This window comes from Ursus arctos, unplaced genomic scaffold, assembly GCF_023065955.2.
Source record: "Ursus arctos isolate Adak ecotype North America unplaced genomic scaffold, UrsArc2.0 scaffold_21, whole genome shotgun sequence".
In the NCBI taxonomy this organism is placed as follows: Eukaryota; Metazoa; Chordata; class Mammalia; order Carnivora; family Ursidae; genus Ursus; species Ursus arctos.
Window position 1 is genome coordinate 9,604,890 of NW_026622886.1, and position 22,295 is coordinate 9,627,184.

At 40.8% G+C, this 22,295-nt stretch overlaps 1 protein-coding gene across 1 annotated transcript in view; it reads right to left on the reverse strand.

Annotated features, from left to right (window-relative positions):
- Positions 1–22,295, reverse strand: part of POLR3B (RNA polymerase III subunit B) — a 106,857-nt gene that overhangs the window by 45,956 nt on the left and 38,606 nt on the right. Inside the window, exons 13-19 of the mRNA XM_026499750.4 lie at positions 15,606–15,767; positions 12,540–12,740; positions 10,354–10,516; positions 9,074–9,227; positions 6,146–6,220; positions 5,049–5,147; positions 716–843 (exon numbers count right to left, since the gene is read on the reverse strand). Of these exons, the coding sequence (XP_026355535.1) occupies positions 716–843; positions 5,049–5,147; positions 6,146–6,220; positions 9,074–9,227; positions 10,354–10,516; positions 12,540–12,740; positions 15,606–15,767 (982 nt within the window). The remainder of the gene's footprint in view (positions 1–715; positions 844–5,048; positions 5,148–6,145; positions 6,221–9,073; positions 9,228–10,353; positions 10,517–12,539; positions 12,741–15,605; positions 15,768–22,295) is intronic.

The following is a 22,295-nucleotide window of genomic DNA, read 5'->3' on the forward strand; positions in this document are numbered from 1 at the left end:
CTCTGCTCTCCTTCCCTAAGATTCTAGCTGTTGGTCCATGACAGCATTTACCAAATACATCCAGCTACAGTTGTACTTGTTGGGCTCTCTCACTAGACTGTGAACTCCTTGAGGACAGGGCTCTTTCTCTCCCCTTTGTTTTCAGGTGCCAGCCTCACCATCTGGTCTATCCGTGATACTCAGCAAGTGCTAGGGACGGATAATAGATAAATTAGAAGAGAAGGAAGGAAGGAAAAGGAATTCGGAAACTGGTGTGACGTTTCAGGAGCTACAGGAACAACTGCAAGGATGTGACATGTTCAACGACCGTCACCCAGACCATCAGGAACACCTTCTAAGACACACTGTACATCTGTGGCTCTATTCCCTTTCCCGCTCTTCCCTCAAACTTGTGTTTTTCTGCTCTTTCTTCCATTTCTCCTGGCACACAACTTACACTTCATAGAGCTTTTCTCTTTCTACTTACCCCCTCATCGTTCTGTGACATTTATTATATATCCCCAGTTTGGTCAAAGAAATAAGTTCAGAGAGGTTTTCTCTCTTCTTGTAGAGGCTGTAGACATGGCAATGGCACCCGTAAGCCCTCTGCGGTTAGTAACACTCAGGTACCAGCAAGGGCTGACTTAGCCAAACATTTAATACCAGTGAAGTAAGAATAAAGATTAAGTCTTTTATCCAAATATTTATAGAACCAAGTTCAAGAAGGAAATCTTACCCATGGCTTGTTTCCCCATGGCACACTGATAGGTGTTTCTCGGGGACTGATTATGATGAGGGTATGGGATGAGGCCAGCACACACACCAAGAAGAGTGAAGGGCTCGATCTCCAAGTGGGTGGTATCTCTGTCAAGTTAATAAGAATCAGACATCTCAGACACCAACGCCAAGAACACATTCCTCTTAAAGGTCATAAGAAAAATACCCCAAAAGACCTAAATAAAATGTTTACGTTTATATATAAATAAAATACATACATTATATAAACATAAATGTATATACATATAATTTTATATAAATTTATATATAAAATATATATGTAATTTATATAAAACCTTAAGAATAAAATTTGATGCTAGTAAAACTGATTAAAAAAACTTAAATAAAGTAAAATAAATTATTTTCTTCAGTAATAGAAACACTACTGATAGAAATACAAGAGAAGGGAGATAGTATAGAATGCCCATGTAAAAAAAAATAAAACATTATTACATACTAATAACAATAACTAATACTTATAAAGAATTTACTATACTGGGCAATATCCAAATGCAGTAGCGAAAATATCCACATGGGTGAGTGGGCTGCTTTTCCTCACTTTTCCAACTTGTATCAATGGCGAAGTTGCATCCCCATTTTAGAGAAGAATATATCCCATTTAAGAATATCTTCCATAGACCTACGGGGACCAGTACCATAGCCACCAGCTAAATGTGATTGTTCAACACTTTTCACCTAGATTAGCATGCTTGAGGAACTGAATTTTTAATTTTACTTAATTTTAATTACTTTACATTTTAAAACTCAAATTTAAATAACTCAGTTCAGTTATTCAAAACCTTTACACTTGTAGCAACTTACACTTGTGAATCTACTTTTTCAACTGTAACTGTTATGATCAGATCAGGTATTTCCAATGAACATTTAGCCTTCAAACTGAGAGAGATGTGCTTTGAAGTTGTATAGAAAAAAAAAAACTTCATATTTTTATATTGATTGCATGTTGACATGACAATATTTAAGATAGAATGGGTTAAATAAAATTATTATGATTAACTTCATTTGGTTCTTTTTACGATTTTCAGTTGGCTACTGGAAAACTTAGATATATGGGCTTGCATGGTACTTGTCTTGGACAGCTCAGCTGTAGAAACTAGATATAAAGTAAGACTTTATCTAGTAAGTGTTAGAATCTTGGCTGCTTTTGTAATGCATTTTTGTAAAAATCCCCATTTTGGCTAACTGATACTGCAACTCAGTTATTCTAAAGGGAAAGGGCAGCCAGATTGTTTCTGGATCTTGCTGGAAGTAAGAGACATTACATGCAGGGTCTGTGGACTCTGCTGACCCTCTATTCCTTCAAGTACTTGTGAGACATAACTTCAGTCATTTCAATGGGTTACATACAGTACCTGTGAAGACAAGTGATTTCCAAGATAACCCAACCCATTGGGGAAAATTAGATGCGAAACACATAGCAAAAGATTTCCCACTTATTCATGGTTTTTTTTTTTTCTTCAATACACATATGAATTACGTCCCTAGTTTGGTTACAGAGGATGTTTCCCATACAGTTCTTGGTTTGAAGAACACAGTTTTGACCTTATGTCCTAGCAGAACCCCAACTCTCTCAGACACGTTAGGCCTTTGTCAGCAAAGAGGGAAAGGGCCCTAGGTTTTGTTTCTTTGTTGTTTGTTTTTTTAAAGAGAAACAGCTTATAGTGACATTTTATGTCCTAGAGTAAAACAGAGTTTTAAGTGTACTGGTTTAAATACTGGCCAATTTGACAATATGGGCCAATTTCCCCATGTAAATAAAAACTACTTTTTCAGATATACAGATTGAAGCAAGCTGAAAATGAAGAAGGTACAGACCTAAGTTTCCTCTTTTTTTTGTAACAATATATATAAGATCATACGTTATCTAATAATTTTTTTTTAAAGATTTTATTTATTTGACAGAGATAGAGACAGCCAGCGAGAGAGGGAACACAAGCAGGGGGAGTGGGAGAGGAAGAAGCAGGCTCATAGCGGAGGAGCCTGATGTGGGGCTCGATCCCATAACGCCAGGATCACGCCCTGAGCCAAAGGCAGACGCTTAACCACTGTGCCACCCAGGCGCCCCAACGTTATCTAATAATTATTCAAAGTCCAAATGCTCTGGACTTTGATTTTTATAAAACAAAAAGGGATACTATTATTCAAAATTATAACCACCATAATCTTCTGTCCTGAACAGGAAATACAAGACTTTCTATTCATTGTGTATAAGGGCTTTAAATTGAGCTCAAATTAAGGCTCAGTAACCTGTTCTTTGTAACAGCGGAAAAATTGGAAAACAGCCTAATTATTCATCAACAGATCAACAGATGAAATAAACTATGTGTAGTCAGACAATGTAATAAAAAGAAATTAAAGTAATATATTTATATAAACATACAAGCATGCACTAATATAGAAAAATGCCTAGAATGATAAATTTGATAATGATGCCAAGTTTAAAAATGAAGAAAATTAAAATATGTTGCCTTGTATGTATGTATGATTGTACCCATTTAGAAAAAAAATCTAAAAGAGTACACATTGAACCACTGGTACTGATTATGTCTGGAGGCTGGAGTTCAGTGGGATGGGGAAGAATGGGATTCATTCTTTTTACTTCATGCACGTCTACGCTGAAAAACAATGTCACAAGTATGAATTACAGAATACCAAATTTTTTCTATTTAAAAAAAAATGAGTTTAATATATGGGTCAGCTTGGTGATTGGGTACTGATACTAATGGCTGCATTTCTATATTACAGTGAACAAGACAGAGAAAAATCCCTGCTTTTGTGAAGCTTCTAGTGGAGAGATAAATAATACACAGATAAATCAATAAAATACATTTTATAGATTTTATTGTAAAGCAGTGTAGAGGGGTGCACAGAGGAGGGGTATCTATTCTAAATGGGGCCATCAGGAAAAGGCACTGAGAAGGTGACCTCTGAGGAAGACCTGGAGGAGGTGAAAGAGTGGGTGAGGAAGGATGTGAGTGTCCCAGGCGAGGGAACAGCCAGTGTAAAGGTGCTGAGACAGAAGCATGCCTGAGGTGTGAGGAAGAGGCCAGTATGGTTAAAGAGAGTGAGGGAAGAGGGGTAGGAGACGATGCTGCAGGTACCAGGAGGGGTGGGCAGATCGTGCAGGACCTTGAGGCCTCTGTAAGGACTTCCAGGGGAGAGGGAAAGCCACCGGATTTTGAGAAGAGAAGGGAAAAGACCACTTTGACCTATGAAGAACAGATTGTATGGGAACAAGGGCAAAAGAGTCAGGAGCCTTTTGCAAGTCCCCAGGCAAGCAATGGCAGTGGCCTGGACTAGGATGGTAGGTGGAGGTGGTGGGAAGAGATCAGACTCTGGGTATACGCTGAGGGTCGACATGATAGGCTAAGGGATCGGCTGCGGGTGTAGACAAGGAGAGGCGTCAAGGCTGAAACAGGATGCTGGCTGAGAAACAAGAAGGGCGGACTGCTATTCACAGCGTTACTACCTAAGAGGTATCTTTCGCATTCACTCAATCTTCAAATCAGAAGTACAAAAATAGCACTTTGAGAGAGTCCTACCTTTAAAGAATAAAGAATTTGGCTGAAAAGCATTGTTTACTAAATTATAATAAGACAACAATGAAGCAGTACATTTCATCTGGTAGCAGGAAACAGAAAAGTGCTTTCTTGATCGAAGACCTAAACAGTTACCAGATGGCAGTATTAAGCTCCCTAACTATTTCACAATAAAAGTGCAAAAATTCCAGTTTCAGGTAAGCAGTATCATCAGTCACACGCATCAGAAAGTTACATAAATGTCCTCTAATGTATTCCAAATAGAACAGATGCTTCTAAAAATATTACTATTTTTGAAACACTGTAAGCATATTACCATTTCTTATTTATATTGCACGTAAGTTTAGAGACATCCTTATAACATAGAATATATGGAATTCCTGTATCGACAAGAATTCAGATGTCCTCTCTAGAAGAGAGAAATACATCTTTTAAGTAGTCTAATCCGTTAGTTCAATTTTGACAGTAATCAATATCAGAATCAGAGAAGCAATTCTTTTCAGAAAATATGCATTAAGTGTAACGTGAATAGAGAAGATAATTAAGTCTAAAGATTGTTAGCAGTTTTGTGACAATCCTACATTGGGATAAATGATGGGGTATGCTTTATTATAGGATAGTATACTTCTAACAATTCCTACTAAGAGGCAACACAACAGAAGAGATGAAATGAAAAGGTGATTTCTGTAATCAGAATAGGTTTTAATTATGGTTGTTATAGATTCTACTTACTTATTTATTGTATGTTCATAGAGTGCGATGTTACAGTCATTTTCTTCATTCACATCTAAATATTCAACCAGACTCTCATGTAAGAAATCTTCAAAATTCCTGGGAAAAAATTGATGAAATGTACATTACTAATAAGCATTTTACTGCAATGTTTTACATATGATAATGGAGAATACTGGCTTTCATTTATACCCAAAGCATCTTTCTCTCCCAGAAAGTATCAATACATTGGGATGCTTGAAAAATGTTATTCTTGCATCACAGAGTGATCGTAAATCACTGAAATAAAAACATCGATGAGACTTGTCAATCTGCTCCTCCTCCTTTCTCTTGAGAGAGAGAGAAAGCTCGAGTCGGGGCGGGATGGGGAGGGGCAGAGGGAGAGAGAGTATCTTTTCTTTTTTTTTTTTAGTTTTAGTTTATTTTTTATTTATTTTCTTCATGCAAAGTTCGATGATTCATTAGTTGCGTATAACACCCAGTGCACCATGCAATACGTGCCCTCCTTACTACCCATCACGAGCCTATCCCATTCCCTCACCCCCCTCCCCTCTGAAGCCCTCAGTTTGTTTCTCAGAGTCCATAGTCTCTCATGCTTCATTCCCCCTTCTGATTACCCCCCCTTTCTATCTTAAGCAGGATCCATGTCCAGCACAGAGACCAACGTGGGGCTCGATCTCAGGACCCTGAGATCATGACCTGAGCTGAAATCAAGAATCAGATGCTTAACCGACTGAGCCACCAGACACCTTAATCTGGTCCTCACTTCTGAAAATAACTTCTATGACTTTTAAGAGCCACTACGATGAGAGACGCAGCATCCACATCAACATATCCCGGTACTTCACAGTGCACTAATTTACACCAACACTCTGTGCTCCTCATGATACAAACTGATAAATATTTTACCAAGTCCAGGCAAGTTCACAAAGAGTGGAACAGGTTTTTAATAGGCTGATACATTTGGTAGGGAGCAGTTAAGAGACTAAAAATGAAAATATACTTTTCTTAAAAGCTCAGATCAAATAATGTCATTGCTGATTAAATCATATATGTGACTACTAAGAAGACTGAGAAGTTTTGCTTTGGCCACTTACCTGTACCCCTGGGCCAGCTCTTCCATATGTTTATTTGTGACTGCAGGCTTCTGCTTCTTAACAATTATGTAGGGTCTGAAATGAAAAAAAATAACAAATTCACAGGAGTTCAAAAGAAGAATTAAGTGAGCAAGTAAGTTTACTGTAGTGAAATGAGGGAAGCTGGGATGTGATCAAACAGATTCCCGGACTGCCTGAGGACCCCAGGTACTCTCTGCATATACGGGCGCATCGGGGTCGATCTGCTCTCTCGCTCATACACATTCACAGGCGCACACACGCCAGCACACACGTGTATGTGCGCACACGGACATGTACGCACACGCAGTGCTTCCTCCAAGTATCTTAGGAAATACCTGGTTTTCCATGGAAAGGCCACACAAAAATGATACTCAGTAAGATCTAGAAACAAAATCTTTAGTGTCTTATTTTTTAAAATGGACGGTCTAAATGCATCACACCAAAGCTATTTCGCAGGATTTCACATAGGGGTATGTGGTCTACTACCCAGGAAGCCAGCAGGCCGAGAACTGCCCCTGAGCAGAACAATGGTGTCCTGCAGTGAGGGTGTGATGAACATCGGCCGCTTACAGTGGCTTCTTTTTGGACAGACATCACTAGGCTACACTGGCAGGTTACCTAAAGCTACGCATTTATAGAGAATAAAGCTTTTTTACATTGTGATTTTGAGCGAGCTAATGGGTGTAAGGTAGAGAGCTTCTGGTCTCCCCACTCTGGTAGATTAACCTGTAACTGTCAGCGGTGATCTGCCGCTGAGGACCTCGCCACCACGCGGAAACACGGACACAAAGGATGGCATGCGGCCCCGAAACGTCAAGGGCTGTTGCTATTTGGATAAGCAGCTCTTAGAGAGAGGAGCGAGCAACCACCAGACACTTGTGCGCTCTACCCTAAAGTCCAAATAACTATTTGAGGACTAATGAGCACTTTTAAACAGTTAAGAAGAAGAGCTGCGCAATTACAAAAGGGGAACACAAGCTGCTGAAAAATGAACTGAGTGAACTTTTCATGGAAATCAGCATTACCTCGAAATCCTGGCTTCTTCTGGGGAGGGAGGCAGAGAGCACGGCTACCTCATTCAAGGGCTGCAGGGAGTTCGGGCCAAGAGACTCACAAGTGAGGACAAGGACAGATGCAGCCGCAGGAGAGGGAGCGGTCACACTCCGCTACCTCATTCCCCTTCTACTTAACTCAATAAACTACCTGTTCGTCCTGCCAGATCTATGTCAGGCCATTGTAAAACGACTTCTAAAAAAGAATTCATTTCTTTCAGACTATTCCATAATATGCTGAATGTAATGAAAGAGAAAAATCCCAAAAAAGAGTAACCTAAGAAAATGTTGTTTTCCCCGCCCCTAATTGATTATGTTAACAGCTTCAAATAAGTACTAACACGTGCCTGGCACCTACGAGGCACTTACCACACCTTCTATCAGTTAGTTCTCAGGACAACCCTAGGGAGGTATTATTATCGTTTACATCTTTTTCAGCCAAAGGAATAAAATCAGAGCCACACAAGTCGGTAAGTGGGAAGTCAGGACTCAAACAGAGGTATGTTATCACCTAGGGTTCTTTGGTTGCAAAGAACAGAAACCAATTCTGGCTAATGTAAGCAAAAATGGAATTTATTAATTAAAAATTTAAAAAAAAATTAAAGGAATTTACTGAAAGCATAAGAATTTACTTGAAGGATAAGAATAAAAAAAAAAAAAAAAGGTAAAATGCCCAGCCTCACAAAGAAAAGGAGCCCAAGGATCCAGAAGGGGAGGGGTAACGGGCAGTCTCTTGCATGTGTTGCTGTCAGGATGAATCAGTTCCAACCACTTCTTCCTTGAGTTATTCTATTTGGGATTCAAATTCTCTGAGGAGAGAGTGTAACTGGCCTAGCTAGGGTCATGTGTCTGACCTTTGGCTGAGCAGGAAAGGGCACCTGATTATCCCACGAAGACTGCCAACGGGGAGGGGCAGTTCCCAAAGCAAAGTGAGGAGGGTAACCGGAAGGAGAAGCTGGATGCTGGACAGACAAGGGCAGTCCACTCTCAGCTCTGGCAGACTTCTAAGCCCCAGCTCTTCCCACCACTCTAACCATTGCTAGCTCACTAACTTGGGCCCTAGCCCTACCTGAGGTCCACAACAAACGACCACAGTAAAACACCCAGAGGCTTACAAAACAATGTACCGTCCTCAGCTGACATCCCTGATGTTCCCCGAAGACCAGATACCCTGTCATATTCATCTCTGTGCCCCCTTCTCTTGGCCAGTACCTGTACACATAAGCCCGGAAGGTGTGCTGAGTGACTAGAAGGCACCCATCCACTGGGTCTAACTTGACTTGCTTGTGCCTCCATGTTTTTTATTCTTGCCATTGCCCAGCCTCTCTCCTTTCCTCCTTCATCCAAGTAACATGACACGATCCCACTCATCCTGTGAAGTTCAGCTCACAGCAACAGAATACAGTGGGTAAAATCATGACTGTTGGGAGTCAAATGAACAGTAAGGACTGTCAAGTAAAGAAGAGACCCCACCACTATCTAGCTTTGGGTTGTTACTTATGTCTCATTCCTCATTTGTTAAATGAAGATAGTAATCTGCCCTTACACGGTTGAATGTAGTTAAAGCCTTACTCATGGTTTATCTACTGAAAAAAAAAATAACGGCTAGCGAGCATTATTACTGGCATGGTTGGCTGTTATTAGTAATTATTTCTGCCTTTGCCCATGGACTGAGCTCTCTGAGGGCAGAAACTGTTTCCCATTAATCTTTGAATTCTCAGCACCCAGATGCATATTCATGAGGTGTCTGCTAACTGAATTAAAGTTCTCTAAACAATGAAAGTGGATTCAAAGACAAAAACAAGCGTATTTCTTTTCAGAAGTAAACATATAAATTCTTTTTAGCAACTTATACCTGCACAGCCTTCCTCCATCAGAGGAAATATAGACACATCGATCTGTGAGATTCGTTGAGATGGAAACAAACTCATTGATATATCCTGCTCTTCGCATCAGTCGGAACGTATTCACTAGCTTCTTATGGTCTCGAATGACACCCAGGATGTTACCTGAGCAGAAAGGAGAATATTTGTAAGAGGAACAAAAAATAGATCTCTTCAGTTGAAAATATGCACCCAATAAAGATGAGAAGCGGCGCTGAGCAGTCACTTAAAAGCTCTGTTCCTCCACAGCCCGCAGGAGAGGAGCACAGAGGGGCGGCCGAAGGCACCGGAAGACCTGAGTCTACGGGCAGCCCTACCACATGCTGGGCGAAGGACCTCGGGGTCCAGACCCTCCCGGGTTCGAACACTGGCTCGATCACTTCCTCACTTGATGTGAGGATGAAATGAATCGATCCCCCATAAAGCACTCAGAGCTCTGCCCAGCGCCCAGTAACGGTTATTTTTCAACTGCTCCTCCTGTCATCGTCATCTGAGAAATGAAGAAAATGGACTTTGTGTCCCAGGGTCAGCATGAGGACTCAGAGGGGTCCTGGGTGACAGTGGAGAGTAAGAGCTCTGTCTGCACTAGCCACTGGGATATACAGAAGGAGGTGGCCAGGGAACAGCCCTGTTTTGCTGCTCACTGGCCCTTGCCAGGAAGGACTTGTGCCCCCAGAACGGGAGGAAAGGGGAGAAGAGCATGGGAGCTACATGGTCAGGACGAGTGCCTGCAGGACATGTGAGGAGACAGGCACCCAGATCACCAGATCACAAGCAGAAAAGATGAGGGCCGCTCGTTGCCGAGGCTCTGGAGGACTCTGAAGCATGAGCTGAAAGAGAGGGACCTCTTGCCACAGGCTGTTGACAATCCATCATCGAGTGGCTGAATATAAGCCAACTCACTGTCAGGGCTCATCTGACTGTTTCTGCAGAATGTCTCACATGTGTAGCTTGAACTTAATGGTACGGCGCCGAGCCTTTTCCACTCTGGACCAGGGGGCGGCTGTGAAAGGGCAGAAGGCAGCCAGCCTCTGCGATGTGACCTTGTGCTCTGACAGCGGGACCCTCTCAGACCCTGAGCACCTGGCCAGTGGGACAACGGTTTCTGTCACCATTTTTCTACCTTTAACTTAAGGCCCCCTGGGCCCAGAATTGAAGTTTTTTTGTCCTTAAACATCTGGATGATAATGGCTTCCCTCCACCTCCCACCCAAAGACTGATCACGCTCCACAGGCCTCCACAACACACTCACCATTGAGGAAGACGAGAAACACATTTGGGTAAGAGAGCTCTTCCCCACACAATAAATTCACATCTTCTACCCCCAGGTTACTGGCTAATTTAACAATGGGTCCATCTTCCATGTCAGTCGTGATGTGTGTCATAAGGGCCAAGTTTTTCACCAACCCACATGCCTAAAAAACAAAAGACAGTCATTTCTAAGAATGACCATTAGTAAGACAAAGTACGGTTTTGTCTGAAAAAAGCTCACCGCTCTGCTGGCGGCAACGTAAAGCAGTCCAGCCTTGTAGGGGACGTTTTGGAGATTCATACAGAAGACTTACAAACATATACACAGAGGAATTTATCTTAAAATAATAAACAAGGATATAAACATAGATTTCGTCACAGAAATGCAGAAATGCTCAGCAAAGTACTGTTTGAAATGGCAAATAAGGATGGCATCACGAATGTTCCCTCAAAAAAGAAACTGATTACATAAGCTGTTGTTCCCTGACAACGGAACGCCACGGTCATTAAGAGGACACTGCATAGAAACAGTAAAGGAAAACACTGATAGATGTGGGTACCTAAAAATATACAACTGGCTGGAAATGAGAGAGTCAAGAGAGTCAATGCCCAGTACTCTATAAAGCTTCCTGGTCAGAAAAGGCAAAGAAAAGACTGAAGAACCGCTCCGATTAAGAGACTAAGGAGACGCGCGACTGGAAGCAATGTGCAATCCTGGGCCAGAAAACACACGTCGGTGGGATAACTGGCAAGATCTGAATAAGGTACAGATCCTATAATCTATAGATTATAATCCTGTTATCAATGTGTATTTCATAAGGTTGATAACTGAGCGATGCTCGTGTAAGATGTTCATGTTTGGGGAATCTAGGTGAGGGACTATGGAAATTGTACTATTTTTGCAACTTTTGTGTACATCTGAAATGACTTCAAAAGGAAAAAAATTAAATATTTTAAAATTTTTATACAATCAAAAACAATCTAAGACAAAATATGAACAAAGACATAGCACAGCAAGTAGAAAACAAAACACTTGAGACATGTAACGTGTATGTTGTCTTTGAATCTTTGAAACCACGTGCTGTGATGTACAAAACAGGGACTTCACAGAGGTTAGCTGGAACAGACTCTGGGAAATTCAGTGTTCCAAAGCCCAAGGGGTACAAGTGATGCAAATGTGACAAGCTGCGTAATTCTAGTGTGAATTCCCATATGGTTTAAGATAAATTAGGAGTGGAATGATAATTTTCTAAAAATCTAAACTCTGTATGGACTTCTGTTTTCACCTCCCTGAGTCATAACAAATTTCTACACTCTGGAACTTACATCTTCCCGTGTCATAACAAACGTATTGATTCATTTAGCAGCTCTCTGTGGGGCCTCTGCTGTGAACAAGGCTCTGTGCTGGCAGCTTGTGACAGAATGGGAACCCAGCAAGGTTCCTTCCTCCAGTAGCTTACAGTTTACAACGAACAGAATCAGGTGACACCAACAACGGTCAGCGTGAAGGAGAGAGGGCCACGATGCAGAGCCCCCCTCAGCTGCCTGGTTTGGTGCTCCCCACTGGCTGCCACTGCCAAGTCTGATGCCCTCTAAGTGCACCTAAGGAAAATAAGGAGTTCCTTAAAAAGAGATCCCTGTGAACGAAGGTGAGGAGTCTCTCGATGTTCCCTCACATTCTTTTTTTTTTTTTTTTTTTTAAAAGATTTTATTTATTTATTTGACAGAGATAGAGACAGCCAGCGAGAGAGGGAACACAAGCAGGGGAGTGGGAGAGGAAGAAGCAGGCTCACAGTGGAGGAGCCTGACGTGGGGCTCGATCCCATAACGCCGGGATCACGCCCTGAGCCGAAGGCAGACGCTTAACCGCTGTGCCACCCAGGCGCCCCTCGATGTTCCCTCACATTCTTATCCCCTCTTCATCGCATGGCTTGATTCTTGGGGACAAGCTAAAACAAGCAAGAACACTGGGATCCTATTTCTATGTAAACAAGATACTAGCTTGAATGCCTCTGTCGGTACTGGTTTTCCAATGACACTGATGTCCTGACGGGCTGCATCAATCAGGTCTCTGCCAGACAAGTGGCTGACCCAAAAAAGGATATGACCTGGAGGAATGGGGACAGGAGTAGAACATCACCAATAGGTATTACCTCTGACACAGCAGAGACTCCTCGGGAACCTTACCTCTCCTTCAGGAGTGTCCGAAGGACAGAGCATTCCCCACTGAGATGGCTGCAGGGAACGAGGACCACTCACTTTTCTTGTTTTTTCAAACTGAGAAGAGATTCTTGTCATCATGCCCAGTGCAGATATATATGACAAGCGAGACAGCACTTGAGTCACACCCTGGCGGTCCATTTTAAATCTCTTTAGAGACCAATTTCCCTGTGGAGGAAAACAAAACAAAACAAAACAAAACATAAGACCACCCCTGATCTGCTCACATGTTGCCTGATACTTTGCAGTCACTCGGAGAAGTTCAGCACAGGGACTATTTCTTTATGAAATTAGAGCCATGATGTATATTCAGAAATCAAAATGTCACAATTAAAATGAAAATTGAGCCAGGTCACTCACTGGGGGGTTTCTAGGTTTTTAATGAACATCACCTGTGTCTAGCAACCAGGTGAGAATGTTTTGATGTATCAACCTTATCACATCACAGTGTTCACTTTCTGAAGAACTAATTATATCCTGAACAAGCCAGTTCTATCAGAGATTTCCACTGGAAGCAGTAAGCTAATTAATAAAACACTAGCAATTTCTACACACATTTTAAGGTAAAAGTAGCTTGAAGCACAGAGATAATTTCATGTTGGAATATGCCATTATTTGGAAGTCTTCCAAAATCTGTCTTAATTAGAGGAAAATATACCAATAGAAAAAGACCAAAAAAAAAAAAAAAAAGATTCCAGTAGCAGGTATCAGGGATAATGAATAAACTGTAGGCTTCTTAATCAAGGTTAAAAATTACATATATATTTGGGGCGCCTGGGTGGCACAGCGTTTAAGCGCCTGCCTTCGGCTCAGGGCGTGATCCCGGCGTTATGGGATCGAGCCCCACATCAGGCTCCTCCGCTATGAGCCTGCTTCTTCCTCTCCCACTCCCCCTGCTTGTGTTCCCTCTCTCGCTGGCTGTCTCTATCTCTGTCGAATAAATAAATAAAATCTTTAAAAAAAAAATTACATATATATTTAAATGAAGAAATATTATATATTCTCTGTGGCTATCATGTCAATCTTAAAATAGATTCATAGGAAATACATCTTGAACATTTAGTTTATCTTCTATGCACTGAATATACTATATTAAAGACACACATTAAATACTCTGAAAATTTAAAGATGAAGGTTAAGAATGGTTAAATCTTCAATTCATGGCAACATGAACAGTAGAAAACAGTATGCATAGAAAAGTGAAGTAGAAAATGTCCAAAAAAATTACTGATTCAATAATCTTTCTGATTCAAAAGAAAAATTACACCTGCTAAATGATGGGTCTTCATTTTTCTTTTGTGATTCTGATGAAAGCTATGTCTGTTCTCTTGGGAAAAATGCACATAGGCCCATGAACACAAAATTTTACATCCCGCTTCCAGGGAGGACTCACGGATCCCAGGCTAAAAACCCCAACAGGAGGAAAACCGCTTGAGTTTCAGAAGGAGATAAGGTGATCTGCTTGAATTAAAATATGGGACTCTGGGGGAGTTCCCTCACAAACTAAAGTTTAATCATTGTTATTTAAGATCTAACACTACAGAAACTTGAGGTTTTTGATAACGTGGAAGAGAGTTAAATTCTAGGAAAAAACTGTCCGTTACACAGCAAAGGAACACAGCAAACACATTTATTCCACGAGTTAACTTCTTCTGCTGCTTTTTCAGTTAACTCCTTTTCTGCTCTGAACGGGGGTAAGCCTAGGAAACGGACCGTCACCCAGAGAGTAGGGGCGAGGAAGGTAAATCAAGAGCCTACACAGCTAAAATAAGGCCGCGGCTGCTGGCAAACAGGAAGTAGGTGGGGAGGAAAGCCAAGATGTCCAACAAGAAGATTTGTTCTAGATTTCTGCGCCAGTCTTACAAAAGGGAGAGAAGAGAAAGAGACAAGGAGTCTAAACCTGCTCTTCTGAGAAAATGTATTTGTTGAAAATACGCTACTAACGGTAACAGAATTTTAGAAGCTGATCTTCTCCTGGATGCCGACACAGTGGGGTCCGTCTGCAAGAAGGTCTACTACAGACTTCTTGAATAAGCAGTTTTCTCCAGGAGGAAAGGCAGTGTCACGAAGGGGCAAAAGAACTACTCTAACAAGCTATCGTGACCTGAAAATCATGGGCTGGGAAGCGAGGAAAAGTCATTCTACCAGATGTGTGCTCAGTGGTCCTTGGAGGCTTCTCTTCAAATATCCAGGGGTTACCTTCACACACATTTGGGCCACAAGAGTCGAACATGCCTCGATGGACACAAAGGCCCCGGTTCGTCTCCAGTTAGAGGTAGCTGTCACTGCAGGGGCTGTTCGCACAGACCCACTGGCTAGTTTCTAAAGACACACACTGCAGCAAGTCTGCCTCTAATTCTTTCATTGTTAAGGGAATCAACGTGTTATTCCATACTATTCTGTGGGGGTGAAATCCCATCTATAAAACCAATTTTGTGTCTGGCATACAAAACATGACTAGACTTCATCAGATAGACCTACAGTCGTGATGCTTTAAGAAAGGGAGCCAAAACCTATCTGATAACCCTTTATGAACAGCCAGGGGCCCTGCACACACAGCAGCTGCCGAGGCCTGAATTCATCATTCACGTGAGGAACAGCTGATAGCGCTTTGAGGAATATAAACCTACAATGAAATGAAACATTCTGTATTGTTTGGGACAAAAGTTATCATTAATAAACCTACTTGCACTATGTCAGTTTTATTACAGAAAAAAATGGGAAGAAGTATCCATTAAAAGAATGGCTATTACCAGTTAAACTAAAAGATGTTTCCTCTATGTAAGAGGATCTGTTTTCTTTTTGCCTTACAGAACAGGGACTACAATTTGGCAATAAAGCTACATAGTAACAAAATTCCTAGTGATTAACATTTAAACTGTAGACTGTCTTTCAAAATAGAAAATTTATGATTTGTAAACACCCTTTAAATATATTTTTTCACCTAGAGTAGCAAAGTCCTTTACACTTCCATTCCACGAAACAGATGTATGACTAAGTCACAAAACCCTACACGAATGAATGAAGACTTACTGTAGAAATGGCATTCACCATGCCATTGGTAATCTGGTCCTGCCGCATGTGCTTCACAACATCAAACTGAGCTGCTCTTTGCTTAGGAATCACCTGGTCAGCGATCTTCTTCATTTCAGAATTGAATTTTTTGAATAAATCTTCAAAAAGAAGTGATAAGAGCTAAAAAAAAAAAAAAAGTATATGGTGAACTTTCAAAATGCATTACTAATCCATTTAATAAACTTTAGGTATTCATTAAACTGTTTTCAAAAAAGATGGAGTAACTGCTTAACAATGAAAAAATATTTTAAAATCCAATTTGATAAATATGTACTTTTCTATGTGCTTATCACTATATGAGGTATTGGGAATAAGAGCAAAAAATGATGACAGTTTCTGCACTCAAAGTCATTTAATTTAGACCAGCCACTTCCTGACTTCTAGATTTCACTGACCAGTGACCTAAGTTTTAATTTTACAGATAAAGATAATTAAAACCCCCAAAAGGGGACGGGGGAGAATTACCATTAAAAAACTCTGACAACAGCAAAGATGTGATGCCATTTGGACCTCTCCTATATCCCTGGCAAAAATGTGAATGGGTGCGACTGCCTGGAGGACAGTTGCCATTCATCTAGTCTTCCCTGAGCCCCTGCAGTTCCTCCTCTAGGTACATCCCCACAGTGAAGCTTCTCAAACTTCAGCCTGCATGGTAATCACGCTCAGAGATTGTTAAAACGCAAATTGCTGGCCCCACCCCTACAGTTTCTAATTCAATAGGTCCAAGAATTTGCATTTCTAACAAGTTCCCAGGAGATGCCGGAGCTGCTGGTGGGGGAGGGGCACTTTGAGAATCACTGCCCTCCAGAAATGTGCATCCCTACAGATACAAAATGTTCACAGCAGCAATACTTTGTATGAGCTAAAGGAAAAGCCACACAAATAATATTTAGTTAGACAAATCATGGCAAACTCTGAAATAACGGAACACTATAAAGCAATGAAAATGAACAAAAATGAAATGAAAGGAACAATATCATGGCTGGAGCTTAAAAGCATAATATCAAGTGAAAGAAGCCACACACAAAAGAATACATATGGTATGATTCCATTTACATAAAGCTCAAACCAGCAAAACTGAACTCAAATTCGATGGCAAAACTCTAGAGAAAAGAAGGACATGAATACCATAAAAATCAGGCTGGGGGAGGATTTTGATCAGGCAGGAGCATGTTGCAGGGGGGAACTTCTTCTAAAGCGTTCAAATGATTTATTTCTCGATCTGAGTGCTATTTACAAAGGTATTTGCTTTGTAACAATTTGGTAAGCTGGAATTTGTTTCATGTACTGTTCTGTCCGTGCATAATATTTTCCTAATAAAAAGGTTATAATACAATACCCACCAATTACTCTGACATCATCTCATTTTTCAAAAGGACCTTTTAACATCAAAAAAAATGGCAGAGCAAATAATCTCAGAAGAAAAACACAAAAAAGTAAATACAATTCGCTTGATAAAACTCATACCATCCATCCTTGCTCATTCTTCTCCAGACCAGTGAAAACTGGACCACGGCCTCACACCAGTCCTCAGACCAGTGGTCTGGGCACAAGTCTACATAAGCAGGGAATGATGTAATGGCAACAGAGACCAAAGTAAAGTCTGAAACAAGACAGTTCAGCCTATGCTAGAACAAAAAAGTGTTTAAGCCCTCACGCTAACGTTATAAGCAGTATTAATGACTGATTTCATGAAACAGATGAATAGAAGAGGTAGAAGGAAGGCTAGGATCTGGAGGGAGTGGAGGGCTTAAGAAAGATTTGCAAATTCCACATCCAACAGGAAGCAGAAAGCCAGAAGACAATATCCCTTCCACTCTAATAATAAAAAAAGATAAATCAACTACAAAATCATACATTTCTGGAGTCCTGCTGAGAGGTAAGGTTGCAAGGCACCCAGGGGAACCAAATACAAAGGTTTATAGTCTGGATGTCTACGGAGAGACAGGACACATGACAGAGATGACGTCTGCCATAGAAGAAGATATTGGACAAAATTTTAAGGACTTCCTGAATGCCAAATGTGAGCTACCATGGAAGCTTAGAATCCTTCGGAACCTCAGACACAAGAGGATCTGCACTTACAAGTTCTTTTCCGTAGAGTGCTCCCGAAAGACTGGAGTCAAACAAAAGACCTGAGAAAGATTCCTGCATTGGAACAAGCGACAAAACCCTGACTATTTCCCTGGACTTGTGCTCAGATGAAGCAAACTCTTTAAGTTGCTAGAGAAGCGTCAGGAAACCCTCCTGCCAATATAGTTCCAGGGAAAGGTGACCTGCACTGAGAGAGGGATAGAAGCCTTCTGTCCCTGAGGCTGGAGAGGAAAGCCCCCCCTGCTCCCACCATAAGCCTTGCATCTAGTAATAAGCAATGGCAAGCCTACCGCTGGAGGAAGGCCAGCAAACCCTCTGGCCACCAATTCCAGGAAAAAGTACAGGGCCAGATGGAAGAGGAAGAGAAGCCAAACTGCATCTTTCCCTGCAAGAGGAGCACGAAACATGCTTGGGTCAAGGATCCTGCACTGGTAAATAGCAGGGGCTGGATACCACAGGGAAGGGCAGGAAACTGAAAGCTTTGCTTTATAAAATTGGGGAATAGGACAGAATGCCCATTCTTACCACTTCTATTCAACACAGTACTGGGGACACAATTCAGTGCACTAGGGCAAGAAAAAAAAAATGTTGGAAAGGAAGAAGTAAAACTGTCATTACTTGCAGATAACCTGTATGTCCACATAGGAAATCCCAAAGAGTCTTAAAAAACAAAAAACAAAACAAAACAAAACAACTACTAGAACCAATGAGTTTAGCAAACCTGCAAGATACAAGGCTAGTATACAAAAAGAACTTGTATTTAAATTTTTTATAAAGATTTACTTATTTATTTGAGTGGGGGGAGAGCACGAGCAGGGGGTAGGGGAGAGCACGAGCAGGGGGTAGGAGAGAGGGAGAGGGAGAAAGACAGACTCTCAAGCAGACTTCATGCAGAGCTCGGGGCCCAGTGCAGGGCTCGATCTCACAACCCTGAGATTGTGACTGGACCCGAAATCAAGAGTCAGACACTGAACTGACTGAGCCACCCAGATGCCCCAAAAAGAACATTACTGAGAGACATTAAAGAGAATCTCAATAGCAGAGATACTATGTTCACGGATTAGAAGACTCGGTATTATTTAGATGTCAATTCTCCCCAAATTATTCTATAAATTCAATCAAAATCTCAATCAAAAACTAGGACGCATTTTTTAAAAATGAAGATGCTAATTCTAACATTTAAGTAAAAATGTTAAAACTCCTAAGTTTATGACGATAGAAGGAAAAAAAAAACCCTTCATCTGTGGAAGAAACGAGAGAGCTAAACCAATATTCTGTAAACTAGTTAAAAAAAAAAAAAATCTAGCAAGCATTTACCCTGCCTTTCCCATATATGTCATGTCTCAGAGTAACCAAAAAGATGATAATGAAAAGTACTCTTTATTGAAAATTCTAGCTAAAAAAAGTAGAAAGAGTAAATTAGCGTATCACTATTTTGCATGCCCTACTCAAACAATGGGTAATGGAATGATCATTATCAGCTGTTAAATAAAACCATCAGGCGTGATGGGGAACTTTACAACAGATGACCCAGGGCCCCAAACACCTAAACCCAGTGATCAATTCCAATGACACGAAGTGTAGATACAAGCAGTCATATTCTTCCTGACAGGATCCAACAGCCAACTATACAATGCAACCCCTGAAGCATTCTAGCCAAAAAAAAAAAAAAAAAAAAAAAAAGATCTTGAATACGATCTAGCCTCTGAATTCCTGGTTTACAAGAAATTTACGAGAGAGAGGAATACACACACACATACACACCATGAGGATACCATCAGCAAAAACCAGAATTACAAAAAAAAAATTATTTAAATCAAAAAGGAAAATGCAAATCAAAACCACAAGGAGATGCCACTCTACACTCACTAGGCAAAAATGTTTATAAAGTTTGATATTAAGGCATAGGATAGAGATCATGGGGAACGCCTACCCAGTACAACATGCAAACACTTGGGAAACTAGTTTGACATTCTCCAGTTAAACTGAAGATTTAATTTGACTCCAGCACTAGGCATTCCTATTTGTAGAAATTCTTTATATGGGCACCAGAAAATATAAATAAGAATGTTAATATTTTTTTTTTAAAGATTTTATTTATTTAGTTGACAGAGACAGCCAGCGAGAGAGGGAACACAAGCAGGGGGAGTGGGAGAGGAAGAAGCAGGCTCATAGCAGAGAAGCCTGATGTGGGGCTCGATCCCATAATGCCGGGATCACGCTCTGAGCCGAAGGCAGACACTTAACGACTGCGCCACCCAGGCGCCCCAAGAATGTTAATATTTTTTTAAAAAGGGAAATCATACAAAGGAATGATCAGTAGAATAAAGTGTTATTTATCATAAATATATATCTTATATATCATATCATATTACATATATACAATGGAATATAATACAAAACTGGAAGTACAGTGACATGCAACGATATAGAGAAATATTAAAAACAATGCTGAGTGAAGAGAAATGTTGCAGAAAAATGTATATGGTATGAATCTATTTTTACAAAACTCAAAAATAAGCAAAACATATTGTAACAAAATATTTAAAATTTTTTAAATTAAAAATTTTAATGATGTAATAAAAATAGTGCAAAAAATTCAAGATGGGGGGAAAAAGAGGAACAGAAGAAAGATGAAATACACAGGTAAATGGAATGGTATTAATAATGGTTGGTTATTAAGAATTACTTGAGAGTAGGGGCGCCTGGGTGGCACAGCGGTTAAGCGTCTGCCTTCGGCTCAGGGCATGATCCCGGCGTTGTGGGATCGAGCCCCACATCAGGCTCCTCCGCTATGAGCCTGCTTCTTCCTCTCCCACTCCCCCTGCCTGTGTTCCCTCTCTCGCTGGCTGTCTCTATCTCTATCGAATAAATAAATAAAAAATCTTTAAAAAAAAAAAAAAAGAATTACTTGAGAGTGGCTCTGAGGGTGTTGATTTTTATTTGTACTCTTCATAACTGATATATATGTACCATTTTAATTTTTATTTTCATGTTAAAAATTACATAATAAATATTAAATGGTGACTATCTGAAACAGTATAACCACAGAAGCCCAATCAACGGGATGGAATAGGAAGTCATAAAAACAAACAAGGATGGTTCTGTTTCCGGAATTGGTGGAGTAGCTCCTATGAGATGGACTCACCTGCTGATAAACAGTTATAAACTCTGGACAAAATATTAAAACCATCTGAAGTCACCGAAGATTGTCCAAAAGCAGGCAGAAACTGGGGGAAAGCCGACACTTCTCAGAAGTGAATGGCACTGGGAGCATTTTCTGTTTGTAAGGCTTTCCAATTACGGGGAGTAAGAAGGGTCCAACCTACGTTGAGAAGCTAAAACCCGGAGAGTGACCCGCAATCTTATTGGATTGAAGACCCAGATGAAAAAGATTTGAGCTACGGGAGAAAACCCCCAAATCAGGTGTGTAAACTTAACCCAAATCTCTGGCTGAACCCCGAACTACACATTGAGAGGTGTGGCCCAAGTCCCCCCACTGCCCCAAATCTGGGTGGAGGTTGTAACTGCTTCTTCCAATACAGTACAAATAAAGTGGAAGACAAGGTCATTAAGGCCACAGGGCTCCGTCTCGTTCATGGGAGACACTCGTTCGGAGCCCAGAGCCACCCCAATGCCACAGCACTGACAGGCCAGGGCCCAGCCAAGAGCCTTCTCGCCCTCCCCACACCCGTTAGCAGAACATTACCAACTGACCTCCAGCAACACCATGTGAAACCGAAGAACCAAACAGCCAAATCCTGCCTGAATTCCTGACCCACAAAACTCTGTTATGATGAAATGGTGGTTGTCTTAAGCCACCGTTTGGGGACAGCACGCAACGTAGCAACAGATAATCAGAACACCATTTATAAGAAGTTCTTGAAACTAAATAGGTGGGTCGCTACAAATAAATAGCAGGCATGCTTGCTTCTTCAATAATCAAATATAATGGGTATTACAAGTACCTAAGTTTCTTAGTAAAATTAATTGCATTGTTTTTTTTTTTTCCTTTGTAGGCATTTTTTTCCCTTTAAAAGAGGAAGAAAAAAGCTTGACATATTTGTAACGTAAGTTACCTAACAAAACATTAAAGTAGTATCACGGGGGTCTAACATATACACTATTTACTTAAAAGGGAACTCTGAAACTCATTGAAACTATCTAAGTTAAAGATTGTCCAAGTTCCATACTGACTATATTATTGAATGTTTATAACCCACAGGTCGTTTTTGGACTCATAAGGAAGAAGATACTGACAGCAAATGAGTCTTTTCCTCGAGCTACTTACTACTTTAGTAAGAATTTCCAAAGTGGAATGTGATTTAAAGTTAGACATGTCCCTCCACTTTTCTACTAAAATCAATTTTGCAGACAGGAAAGCCAGGATCTTAGACTTGAATGTGCCACGGCAGAAGTGTTCTAAAAAGAAAACTTCCTCCTCTGAGAGCTTAATCCTTTCTCCCACTCAGACCCAGCAGTTTCACTCATGGGAAGAAAGAACATGGGAATGGAAGCAGGTGCAGAGGGGTGAGCAGGATGGAGAAGCCCATG